Source organism: Macadamia integrifolia, chromosome 3 (genome assembly GCF_013358625.1).
Source record: "Macadamia integrifolia cultivar HAES 741 chromosome 3, SCU_Mint_v3, whole genome shotgun sequence".
In the NCBI taxonomy this organism is placed as follows: domain Eukaryota; kingdom Viridiplantae; phylum Streptophyta; class Magnoliopsida; order Proteales; family Proteaceae; genus Macadamia; species Macadamia integrifolia.
In genome coordinates this window covers 10,668,453-10,682,512 of record NC_056559.1, presented here as the reverse complement: position 1 = coordinate 10,682,512, position 14,060 = coordinate 10,668,453, and the positions used below count along the sequence as shown (strand labels likewise).

The 14,060-nt window shown below is 38.6% G+C and overlaps 1 protein-coding gene across 1 annotated transcript in view; it reads right to left on the bottom strand.

Annotated features, from left to right (window-relative positions):
* Positions 1–734: 734 nt before the first annotated feature.
* LOC122074151 (SNARE-interacting protein KEULE-like) overlaps positions 735–14,060 on the bottom strand; it is a 32,757-nt gene continuing 19,431 nt past the window's right edge. The window contains exons 10-15 of the mRNA XM_042639015.1: positions 10,765–10,884; positions 10,586–10,666; positions 6,623–6,822; positions 2,018–2,108; positions 1,813–1,902; positions 735–1,116 (exon numbers count right to left, since the gene is read on the bottom strand). Coding sequence (XP_042494949.1) covers positions 1,063–1,116; positions 1,813–1,902; positions 2,018–2,108; positions 6,623–6,822; positions 10,586–10,666; positions 10,765–10,884 — 636 coding nt within the window. The 3' untranslated portion in view covers positions 735–1,062. The remainder of the gene's footprint in view (positions 1,117–1,812; positions 1,903–2,017; positions 2,109–6,622; positions 6,823–10,585; positions 10,667–10,764; positions 10,885–14,060) is intronic.

Below are 14,060 nucleotides of genomic sequence, written 5' to 3'. Positions count from 1 at the left end.
CAAACACTAACAAGTTTCTGCTGATTTATGATTATTGCTTTTTGTTTGATGAATATGTTTATATCATATCCTATGTCTTGTTCATCTTATATATCGATTTCTCATATAACGCCATTACTAATATAATTCTATCATATTACATTGATATGAATTTTATATTGTAATAAATATAATTATATAGAGAGAAACTCTTATTGTAACCAAAGTTGGTGAAAAAGTTGTAACCTCATTAATATGATTATTATTATTATTATTTTTTTTTGGCCTCTTATAGTATCACACATTTGACTTTCAATTATTGTAAAATCCTATAAACACATTACTAGGGAAAAGTGCAAGACAACAATGGATCTAGAAATTGACACTATGGAAGTCACTTTCAAATTAGTTTGAAACCTTCTCACCCAACTTCAAGAACTTTTGGGAATAGATAAGGGACAATCAATATGTTACAACAAGATGCACCCTTACATAAATCATCTTCATTCTTACCACTATGCACGACTAGGGCACCTAGGCAGGCACCTTGTTCCCTAGGCATCCCTATGATGTCTTAAGGGTTGCTAAATTACCGATGTCGTCACCGGTGACACAAAAGGCATATGGTTCAAGTCCACCTCTCCGCCCCAGCATTCTTTCATTCATATTTATCGGTCTTAACTCGACCAAAGATGAATGGAAAAATGTAGATAAAACTGAGCCTCACACATCTGAAGTTTCTCGGTTCAGTTAGATTTTGACATATCCTGAGATTATGTACTAAATGAATTGTGAGGGATTTCAGCTATCAATTACATTACCAGAATACATGGCTGTGGAAAGGATTTGTTCAGATTTGTTCAGAAGGGTACTAGAGAAGCAGGACTTGAACTCCAATTTTCTACTACCAAATGTTTCCAACAAAGCTCTTGACCAGCTTAGTAAGAATTCCACGTTGAAGGTCAAAGGGAGTAAAAATAGCAGGAAAAAATAAAGGTGTAAGGAATATCTTCCTATGCTTACAATTGTGAAAGCCAGCCTGCTTCCATTGAGAAGCACAAGCATCTCAAGGCATTCACTCTTTTAAATCCGAAGATCGTCAATTGAAAGTTCCTGTGCTGTCAGCATCTTCAGTTTCTGCAAGTCAAATCCAAAGCATTCTCTTGTTAGGCCTGACCTTTTACTCTAATTACATTGTAAGAGGTCCATTGGTTAAGCAGATGAAATGACAAAGAATCATGGTGTTGACAAGAGCAGGTTGAGCGGGGCATAAAATTGAGCAGGTCAGATATAATATCAGGCTACAAATCCTGTACATATTGCCTGGGTCCAGATCCCAGGATCAGATGGGATCGGATCTATTTGAATTTCAGGTTGGTAATGCTTCTTCATTCAGACATCTGGATTCAGATCTGCGTTATATCTTATATGAGAGAAACAGTTGGAACACACTAGTACCTAGAAATGACCTAGATTCAATATGTATTCAGATCTATTTCAACTTTTTTAGCAGATATGGATCACAGTCAAACTAATGGGAGCTGAGACGGGGACTTGCATTCACATGGATCTGAACAGGTCTCATCCGTTTGAAGCCTTGGGTGAAGGATCTTTGTTAGCATGGAATGAGATTCAGACATGCAACCTAAACCAAATATATTATATAAAAATATGAGGGAGGGAAGAGAGTGGGCCTCTTTTATCACATAAGGCAAAAGGCAAAGTGCAAAGAACAAAAGTCTGATGGCCAATTGTCTGGCAGGGAAAAAAAATTCTAAAAGGCAAAAAGCCTTCTCTAGAATCAAGCAAAAGAAGCGTTTAGGGTTTCATTACCGTGATAAATGCTGGAGGATCATCAAGACTAGAAGAACCCAGGACGATTTCCCTCCCAAGCTTTCCTGTCAGCTTGTGACAAACACGCAGCTGACAACAAAAGGAATTTAGTAAGAACCAGTTGTACACTTTGTACACCAGAAGAATACAGAAAGACATTAGAGAATTGGTTAAACAATGCATAAAATCCTAGATATTTTCTTACCTCCGATCGAGTGGCTCCACCAATGATAAAAACAAAGATGCGCTGGCCCAACTTCTTGAAATCACTAGATGCATGCCTCAGTACTGAGTCGCTATATAAGACAACACAGCATTTTTCTTCATCAGAATACATGAATGATGTTACTTCGTGGTAATAAACGAAGAGGAAAACCAATGCTATGCATTTGGTAGCCTTGGAATCACCCGAATCCCTGACACATGCATGGATAGTCTAAGCTTACCACAGGCTCAATCGCCCCTGACACATGCATGGATGGTCGGCACAGCACATCCAAGTAGAACTGGGAATTTTACTTGTCTTACCCAATTACGAAACCCTCATTTGGAGGGTAAGGGTACAGATCTTATCCCATTGAACTAAATGGGCTCAATCACCCCAGACACACGCATGGATGGATCCATCCCCTTTGGCCAAACACATCCAAGTAGAACTGTGAATTTTACCTGTCTTACCCATTTATCCAACCCTCATTTGGAGGGTAAATGAGTATAGATCTTACTCATTTAACTAAATGGGCAAGGTATGGATAAAGGCTTTATCCCTGGTCAATTTACCCATCTAAATAATAATAAAAGAAAAAGATAAATTAAATTTATATTAATACATATAGGCATGGGTCCTGAGTTCAACTCCCCTTACCCCCATGGGGCCAGCCCCATAGTTTCTATGGTTCTCATAGGAACTGGTGCCGACCTGATCGCATGGGGGCATCTGGGGGATTAGTCGGGCCAAGGGTCTGGACTACTTTGTTAGACAAAAAAAAGAGAGTATATCGGAGAGGGTTTCCTCAAAGGCAGCGTGGCCTCTGCACCAGTGTGGAAACCAATGGGAGAGGGCACGGAAGAATCAATAGGGGTGGGACTTCTGCCTTTCATGAGGGGCAGGGTGGGCATTTTGGCCCGTGTCTGGGTGCAGGGGCCATGCTGCCTTTCAGGCTTCTTTTCCCCTATGTATATATCTAATGGAAAACGAATAATAAAAATGCATTCATTATATGCATACTACATATGATCAATGGTATACTTTGGTCATCTATTGGTTGTTAATAGGTTATGAAGTGGATAGTATAGTATCTTGCACATATTGGTAAATACCTTAATACTGTTTAGTAGGAAAATAGGCAGTAATTTACTAACCATAGGCTTACTCCCTCACTTGTTTACCGTACAGTAAGGGCATTTCTTACCCATCCCCTGTGGGGTAAAAATACAGTTAAAGGTTCCATTCTGTCTAGGAGGTTAGGGTAAGGCCATTACCTGACCCTACCGTTTACAGCCCTACATCAAGAGATACTTTCATGATATGATCAACATGATCAGATAATCATCGATACCTAATAACCACATGAAAATATTGGGCAGAGTACAGAAGATGGCAGTTAATTGGTCTCAAACGATGCATACACATTCCATGCATAGCCGACTGGAACAATGTGAAGAGGATGAATTTATACCTTGAATAGCCATCGTCAGAACTATGTGGCCGAGCCCATGTGGCAGTGCGCCTTGATCTCATTGAATGAGCACCTGAAACTTGGCTTGACCGTCCTGATGATCCACCCTGTGTGCTTGCATGTACTGTTGGACTCGGGTCATTCATACATGGATATTCATTCTTTGGCAGTTCACCTTTGCTCAGTTTTTCAATCAGCTCCTGGAACATGGAAATAATGACACCGAGGGGGGGGGGTTGGAAACAAATTACAGCGTGCCCAATACTTTGGTGGTAAATTGAAGGGTATAAATCGTATTGCAATCTCATAATATAGGGGCTCTTATAACCAACAAAAAATTTATACCTAATTAAATCTATTTTATTAGATTAGTATCAGAAGGACACGAGCTCAGACATCATGCAATGCATTATGAAAGTAAAAAACCCTTTCCAACAAACAAGTACAGTCTGCAAGTAAAATGTTCCAATAAATCCTCTTAGTGCCTTCCTCTTTTGCCTGATCAAGGCTAAAATGATTTTTGTAGTTGTTATGGTGCCAAGGTGATCGGCAGCCACCATGGCACCTAGGCACAACGTAGGCCAGGACAAGGAGCCAAGCCAAGTGCCACATTTTATAGCCCAGGCCACATTTTCAAAATATTTCTTACAAATGCTATATGTTATGTGTTACACAACAACCAGACATCTATCTCCCTGCTAAAATTTCAGCTCAGAATGAGTAAAGAAAGTTGCTCAAAGTTCAACTTCATTACAAAGTTGCCAGCATAGAGAAATGAATAAATACGAAACCACATCCTTGTAATTCTTCTTTGCTAATTTGGGGTGGCTACGAAGTCCTCTATCTCATGGACCTATCCTTAGGTTTGGCTCGTCACCTAGGTGGTACCTAGGAAACACTTGACAACCACAGTTTTTAAGGCGGTAAGGCGACGGAGGTGTTTGAGGGTCTTTCGGAGCCCCTTAGCGATAAGGCGGGCATAAAGCGTCGCCTTATCGACTAAAGTGTTCCTGTGTAATTTTTTTATAAAACCAATCTATTTGGCTCAAATCCTAATTGAATTCTATTACTCATATGTTAAATAAATATTAAAGGTTCATATTCATACCAATGTAAGATATTCATCAAGAAAACAAATCAATAAAGTGAATAAACTAAGTTCATCTTCATCAATCATCAATCATCAATATTCAATATTCAATCACCAATCATCAATCATATTAACATATAATATAAATACATAATTATGAAACAAAATTATAAATATAAAGAAAAGAAGACATAAAAAATATAAATATTTATTATACTTACCTCTATGATGCCAAAATGAGTGCCTAAGCCCTAAGGTCATCCACTATATTTCTATTCCTGTCAAAGAAGAATGAAGCTCACCATTGCCGGAGCAAGCTCACCGCTGCCGGAGCAAAATGGTCACCTGGATCAGTGGTTCTTCCTTGTTCCTTGATTCCTTCTCAAAGCCCTTTCTTAAAACCCTTGACAAAATCCAAACCCTGTTTGTGAATCATGTTTTTGTTTTGTTTGTCTTGGTTATTTTTGGTGGAGAAAAGTTGATCCCACACATTTCAAGTGTTAACAAAACCATACACCTACTAATAAAAAATCTATATTTGGAATCTTCATCAAGTAATTTTAAAATATGTTAAAAAAAAATTAAAAAAAAAAAAAAAAACCCATAAGGTGCCACTTCACATAAGGCGGAACACTGCCTTACCATCTCTAGACCGCATCAGCGCCAAGGTGTTACTAAGGCGTCGCCTTACTAACGCCTTAAAACTATGTTGCCAACTATAGTAATGATCACTGCATTCTGTATATCAAAGGATATGCAATCTAGTGACATGTTAATGGTGTTGACATTTTCCAGTAGGATTCAAGCATAAGCACAGATATCTCCCATGATTCACAAAGAAGCTATACCACAAAACCAGGAATTAATGAATCTCAAGAAATATTTGTTAACTAGGCCCTTCTATTAAAATTTTACATAGGCAAACAACACATTAAAAAATTCTCTGTACGAGGGCATAGGTATGGCGTAGACTCAGAGATGTTTTTTACTTGAAAATACAAGCAATAGGAAGCCCAAAAATTGAAAAAAGGACCAAAAGTGCCCAAATCATCAAAATATGATTGCCAAACAAGATAACTCTCACTAAAAGATCCCTTTCTTACCATCTCCCCCCTAAAAACCAAGTAGAACAAGCGATAAAAAACACACAGNAAATAATAATAAAAGAAAAAGATAAATTAAATTTATATTAATACATATAGGAATGGGTCCTGAGTTCGACTCCCCTTACCCCCATGGGGCCAGCCCCACAGTTTCTATGGTTCTCATAGGAACTGGTGCCGACCTGATCGCATGGGGGCATCCGGGGGATTAGTCGGGCCAAGGGTCTGGACTACTTTGTTAGACAAAAAAAAGAGAGTATATCGGAGAGGGTTTCCTCAAAGGCAGCGTGGCCTCTGCACCAGTGCGGAAACCAATGGGAGAGGGCATGGAAGCATCAATAGGGGTGGGACTTCTGCCTTTCATGAGGGGCAGGGTGGGCATTTTGGCCCGTGTCTGGGTGCAGGGGCCATGCTGCCTTTCAGGCTTCTTTTCCCCTATGTATATATCTAATGAAAAACGAATAATAAAAATGCATTCATTATATGCATACTACATATGATCAATGGCATACTTTGGTCATCTATTGGTTGTTAATAGGTTATGAAGTGGATAGTATAGTATCTTGCACATATTGGTAAATACCTTAACACTGTTTAGTAGGAAAATAGGCAGTAATTTACTAACCATAGGTTTACTCCCTCACTTGTTTACCGTACGGTAAGGGCATTTCTTACCCATCCCCTGTGGGGTAAAAATACAGTTAAAGGTTCTATTCTGTCTAGGAGGTTAGGGTAAGGCCATTACCTGACCCTACCGTTTACAGCCCTACATCAAGAGATACTCTCACGATATGATCAACATGATCAGATAATCATCGATACCTAATAACCACATGAAAATATTGGGCAGAGTACAGACGATGGCAGTTGGTCTCAAACGATGCATACACATTCCATGCATAGCCTACTGGAACAATGTGAAGAGGATGAATTTATACCTTGAATAGCCATCGTCAGAACTACGTGGCCGAGCCCATGTGGCAGTGCGCCTTGATCTCATTGAATGAGCACCTGAAACTTGGCTTGACCGTCCTGATGATCCACCCTGTGTGCTTGCATGTACTGTTGGACTCGGGTCATTCATACATGGATATTCATTCTTTGGCAGTTCACCTTTGCTCAGTTTTTCAATCAGCTCCTGGAACATGGAAATAATGACACCGAGGGGGGGGGGTTGGAAACAAATTACAGTGTGCCCAATACTTTGGTGGTAAATTGAAGGGTATAAATCGTATTGCAATCTCATAATATAGGGGCTCTTATAACCAACAAAAAATTTATACCTAATTAAATCTATTTTATTAGATTATTATCAGAAGGACACGAGCTCAGACATCATGCGATGCATTATGAAAGTAAAAAACCCTTTCCAACAAACAAGTACAGTCTGCAAGTAAAATGTTCCAATAAATCCTCTTAGTGCCTTCCTCTTTTGCCTGATCAAGGCTAAAATGATTTTTGTAGTTGTTATGGTGCCAAGGTGATCGGCAGCCACCATGGCACCTAGGCACAACGTAGGCCAGGACAAGGAGCCAAGCCAAGTGCCACATTTTATAGCCCAGGCCACATTTTCAAAATATTTCTTACAAATGCTATATGTTATGTGTTACACAACAACCAGACATAGGGTTCGTAGGTTCCTTGTGTTAGAAAATATACACCTCTCTCCCTGCTAAAATTTCAGCTCAGAATGAGTAAAGAAAGTTGCTCAAAGTTCAACTTCATTACAAAGTTGCCAGCATAGAGAAATGAATAAATATGAAACCACATCCTTGTAATTCTTCTTTGCTAATTTGGGGTGGCTACGAAGTCCTCTATCTCATGGACCTATCCTTAGGTCTGGCTCGTCACCTAGGTGGTACCTAGGAAACACTTGACAAGTGACAACTATAGTAATGGTCACTGCATTCTGTATATCAGAGGATATGCAATCTAGTGACATGTTAATGGTGTTGACATCTTCCAGTAGGATTCAAGCATAAGCACACATATCTCCCATGATTCACAAAGAAGCTATACCACAGAACTAGGAATTAATGAATCTCAAGAAATATTTGTTAACTAGGCCCTTCTATTAAAATTTTACACAGGCAAACAACACATTAAAAAATTCTCTGTATGAGGGCATAGGTATGGCGTAGACTCAGAGATGTTTTTTACTTGAAAATACAATCAATAGGAAGCCCAAAAATTGAAAAAAGGACCAAAAGTGCCCAAATCATCAAAACATGATTGCCAAACAAGATAACTCTCACTAAAAGATCCCTTTCTTATCATCTCCCCCCTAAAAACCAAGTAGAACAAGCGACAAAAAACACACAGCTATCAACTAGAAAACCAATGCCATCTAGAAAACAACCCTACCCTTAAACACCACCTAAATAATTGACCAGAAAATTTCAACCTCACATTTCATATATTCGGGATTTTGGGATTCGAAGAGATCCTAGAATTCTTTTTCTTATATTGTCTCTAGAATGCTTAAAAAAGCACAGATTCTGGAATCTACTATCACCCTCATTAATCATTGTTTGAGATGGGTTAGCTTTGAAAAGTGATTTTAAGATAAGTCTGGGAGATCTATCAAAGAGACACTAAGAGATGCTGGGTACCTTTAAGATGCACATAGATACATGTAAACCTGGTATTTGAAGCATAATACACTATAAATAAGCAATAAATAACAACATCTAATCACTAAAGCATGAGAAGCAGTTTGTCCAAAGCTAGGTAAGGGTGCAAGAATGGCTAAATTATATTCAAGTTTCTAGGAACTTAATGCAAGTCATATGTCTCTAGGGTCCAAAATGTAACTCATATGATCCTCATGGCTTAACTATAAATTACTATCTATAAATCTGTAATAACGGCTTAAATGTAAATAAATTATAACTTTATAAGCAATTAAGGACATAATTGTAAGTCAAGCCCCAAAGGCTTAAGTGTAACATGTGAAATCCTTCTTTAATATGATTCCGTTGTATTGTTATTCAGTGTGTGTGTATAGTTTTTTCTGTACACCATCATAAATAATACCAAATCGTATTACTTATACAGCTTTTATCTCATCCTTCTCCCTGCCAATGTCTCCGTCCCCTCACACTCTCTCTCACCTCCGTAACTCGACCAAGTTCTAACAGATTCCTAATCCCAATGAGGCAATTATCATCATCTTTTCTTCTTCTTCTTCTCCTACGCCAGCAATGGTGGTGATGGTGCTCTCTCTCTCTCTCTCTGATATGCTGCTTCCCAGCCCCCCTCAATTCCCCATCTTTTTCTTTTCCTTTTCTTTTCACACCAGAGCATGCACCCGAACTCCATCGGTCTTGATACAGAGGCTTTTGTATTGAGTTGTATCGACCACCTTGGGCTGATAATGCCTGATACATTGGCTGATGTGGATCCAGGGTTTAAAAACCCAACTCATATTGCTTATGGACCCACCCAATTGACAAAAGTCTAATTAATATAAGGGCAATGGAAATATTGTAATAACCAGATTCAAAGGCTTAAATTGGAAGGTTAAGAAGAGAGGGTTTGATAGGGATACTGAAGGAGAAGTTACAGGAGAGTAAAGTTCCTCTTGCTGAATCAGATCTAATGCCAAAGCAGAGTACCGAACTGACAAGAAGAACATGAGAAGAAAGGAGGAATAAGCAGAAGAACAAGATAGGATTATGGGAGAGGTCCTTCAGATGATCAGAGAGGAGAAAGGAATCACTAGTCAAATCAGACTTTCGACTCTTACGGCACCCAACCAACAAATTAAAACTCAAACAGAACTCCATTCAATTCTAATAACCTTTCCATCGATTACATGCATATATAGACTCAAAACTAAGAGAACTAAACAGAAATGGACTTCAGTTGGACTCAATCTCCTACTCCCTTTTTGTTTGGGCTTTGCCCTTTTGCTTCCCCTTGTAGTGCCCTTGTTTGGGCGTTGCCCTTTTGGTCCCCCCCTCCTCCCCCCTCCCTGTTGTATATTCTTCTTCTTCTCCTTTAGTATATTTATTCATCCCAAAAAAAAATCTCCTACTCCCACTTACGTTATCTAAACTCCCATAAAATAAACATTCAGATTTAAAAAAATCCCCACACAAATAAATAAATCCCTAAAAAAACTTTAATAGAGTGAAATCCAGGTATGGACCTGGTTCTCCTTGATCTGGGCTTTCATAATGGTCTAACCATAAGATTGCTACTACATCACCAAGTGATGGGGAACCAGCCAGCAAGGGAATTAGTTCTTCTGGGTTTGCTTTTGGGCTGTGTTCAATTTTTAAAACTTGGAGGTTGAGTGTATTCTTATAAGGGATGATATTATAGTAGTGTTTTTCTGGGAGGTTATTTTCATGATCTTAGATAAAGGTAATATTGTAATTAGCTATATTATGTAGGGTGTTTCACCATTTGCTTCAGGGAATTTATATAATTGTGCTTTTGTTTTCTTAGGGCTTAAAGTTTGTATTTAGTGAGAGGTTCCCATGTGAGCCCGTAGGAACAATCCCTTTGTATCTTCTCACCCTTCTTCCCCAATCTTGGGTGCTTTTCGCAACCCCTTAACAGTAACTGATTTCTTTGTCCTTCTTAAGTTCTTTACTACTTCTTACTAAGTTCCAACACTACAACTATGACAGGCAAGATTTATTACCGCCCAATCGTGGTACTTGATAGAACAGCAGACAAGTTATAACAATGGCCAACAGACAGCTTAAAGTGGAGACTCTGATGTGGAAAGGGAAAAAAAGACTCAAGAAACTTCAACAGATTATATAACTATTGCTAGTACAAGCACGGTCTTAATGTCAAGCTCAGATTTAACAGAATACTGTCAATTTTAAATGGTGAAATGTCAATTGCAAAACAATGAAGAATAATCAACCCGAACTCGAATATACCTCCATCATGGGGTAAAAGCGTGATAGTGCCCATTGTTGTTCCTCCTCACCTGTTCGTTCTTTTCTAGCTGCATGGCTCTTCTGTAAATTAAACAAGAATATGCAAACATTGTAAGACACTCAATCCAGACTTTTATGCAGGCAAGAAGCTGCACCAATCATATTGCTACTATGCTTACCTTATGAATATCAAACTTTAGAGAGAAATGGCCTGTTGACTTTTGTTTTGAATCAGTCAATCCCTCAAGCAATCTCATGTTGTTTACGACATTCATGTCATCAGATGATAATCTTGCTAACTGCAGGAAAAACAGCACAGGGAACCTTAATGGTGAATACTTGCTAACTGATATAGAAGGTAAAAAGTATGCGCATAACATATGAGAATATTTATTTTGCCAATATAGTTTCTTTATTTGATGGTACAGAAGTCGAAACGTTACCATATTGTGCTTAATGGAAAGGAGAGAACCTAGGACGGATAGAAAGTCCAATATGGAGATACAAGTGAGATGAAGAGATGAGGCTAATCCCAGGATATGATAGTGAATACCACCGGAAATGTGATATCAAATAGAATCAAACCAATCAACCATCAAACCAAAAGGTCCATGAACTGCTTACATTCAATTTGTGATAACATTTGTCTCTATGTAATCAGAAAAGCTAGACATTTTTTGTTGGAATAGACCATCCTTAAATAAAGTGTCTACTACAGGCTATCTCTATCAAGGTAACTACATAGCATGAGAGAGAAAAAAGCGGAATGTGGCTAAACTGGGGGATCCAGTTGGATTTACATCTTCAGGTTCAGATATCATCTATGAATACAGGTGCCCAGGTGGCTACCATTAACTTTGAATGGTAGTTAGGTTGTTTCTGGAGAACACTGCCTTTACTTACTAAGATTTGACATTTGTTCTATCTCTTTCAGCCTTTCAGGTAGGTTGTGCATGAGCAGGAATTGAACAAGCCTGCTGATATTCTATCAGGGAACCCCTACACTCGGAAGGCTCCAAAAGACCACTACGCTAGGAAGGCATTACAAAACCAAACCAACACAACCAACAAAGCAATGAACATCCACAAGGATTAGCTCATCGGGAGACCACATTGCTCAATCCAGATTGGAGGCATGTTCCATTTCTGAACTAGGTAGAGGATCCTCGGGGATTTCTTTCCCTTAGGAATTACAACTTTACACTTATCCTCTACCTCTGCTTTGATATCTCTACTGATGCAAGGCAATGTCTTAGTCTTGTAGAAAAATAATTGAAAGTTTCTCTCCTTCCAAATGTGGGCAACTGTAGCACAGAACGTCAGCTTGGCAATACAGCCAATAAAGTCTCAAGGGCTTAGTAGCGCCTGAAGTAAGTAGAGGGGATGAAAGAAGAGTTCATCGAGCCTGTCACCATTGGCATAGTAGTAAGCTTCCTCACGTAGGATTCATAAAACGCAAGAGCAAGCTGCTTTAGATCATTTGACTTCAAAAGGAACCTTACTGAAACTATACTGAAAATACAGACAGGACAGAAGGATAGGATTGAAAGGAGGACCCCTTATTCAACTGTAATCACTCTATTATTCAGCTTCATAGACCTCCCTTAAAAGTATTCCCAATCCACCTAGTTTCCAATAGAAAGTTATCCCTGGGTCATCTAGATGGAGAACAAAGATTCATAATATCTCTCCATTTTTTTTTTTTTTGGTTAAAGCAGCACTCAAACAATAAGTCTGAGGAAATGATGGCACTTGAGAAGAGTTGTACTTGGAAACTGGTAGATCTTCCTAGTGGGAAAATTCTAATTGGATGCAGGTGGGGTCTATACAATCAAGTATTGATTAGATGGTGCTATTGAGAGGTACAAAGCAAGATTGGTGGCCAAAGGGTACAGTCAGGTGTATGGAATTGATTATCATGACACCTTTGTTCTTGTGGCTAAACATAACTAAATAAGAGTTCTTTTATCTGTCGCAGTAAACAAAGATTGACCCTTATATTAGCTGATGTGAATAATGCCTTCCTCCATAGTGACTTAGAGGAGGAAGTATATGTGCAACCCTTCTGGCTTCAATTTTTCAGCAACTGATGGTAAGGTGTGTGTCCTCAAGAAGGCATTATATGATCTCAAACAGTCACCAAAGGCTTGGTTTGAGAGGTTTAGGAAGGCCATTCTGAAGAATGGATATTACCAAAGTCAAGCAAATCACACATTATATACCCAGTGAGGTAATGGTGCCATCACAACATTAATTCCAAGGTCAAGAGAGAGAGAGAGAGAGGCGTTGGTTCCAAGGTCGAGAAAGAGAGTCAACAAAGAGAAGGCTAGGGTTAGGGTTAGGGTTAGGGCTAGAGTTTGGTCAGAGCTCTGCTCTGATACCATACAACAACAGCAACAACAACAACAACAAAGCCTTATCCCAACTTAATGGGGTCGGCCCTCTGCTTTGATACCATGTTGAGGAATAATAACTTGTCTAACTAGCCCTCTTTATTTATAATGATGGAGAAAATGTTCTAGATTATTACAAGGACCAACAAACCTCTAAAGATGTAGGACCTGTTTAGATTATAACAGCCCTAAAACCCATTATTACAACAATTATTTTATTGCACTTATGGTTTTTAGCAATGCTTTACCATGATAAGAGATGAACCAAGAGAGTACTTAATGCAATGCTTATCTTGAACCAGTGAAGTCCACTGGGAAATCAGCTTGCAACAGGATCGCAGGTATAGGGACAACCCGAATTGAGAGAAAACAAGATAACTATATCTATTCATCCAAAAAAAAAAAAAAGATAACTCTATTTAAAAAACTCAGATATGCATAAGATTCTGACCAAATGTTCTATTTGTCAAGGAGACCAAGTCTGTAAAATCTTATTTTGTTCTAATGGTCAGATCTGAAGATACGGGGTAGTCTAAAAAATAGCAAGTCACCAAAAGTGAGACCAGATTACCAAATTTAGCAACCAATAGAAAATAACAAGGAACCAAAATAGCAAGTTAATATCAACATAAAAAAAGGGAATGAGATTAGGAACTTAGGTGAACAGAAACAGAAAGTGCATCAGAAATTAGTAACCTAGTAGAGAATAGAAGCAAAGATGAAGTGGCATTTTAACAGAATTCAGACATAGCAGAAAACTACCTACAAAACTTGAGTGTGATGGAAGGAATTGTTTACTAGACCAGCACTAGAACCTGATTTGAAACGGAGAAGAAACTATCTATCATTAGTGAATAGAATAACAATTCAAGACAAAACTAAAACTGAAAAACTTATGTGCGCAAGGATGGAGAGATCAGAAAACTGACTTTGAAAAGTGGAAGGAGGAAAAGGAAGAAGAATATGGGGTAGGATTCCCGCGTAAAACTTGACTAGCATCTCACAAGTTCAACTTGGTATCGCACCTAATGTAGGAGTAGATTACAAGAAACTACCCCAGCAGTTTATAATCCCAAACAATA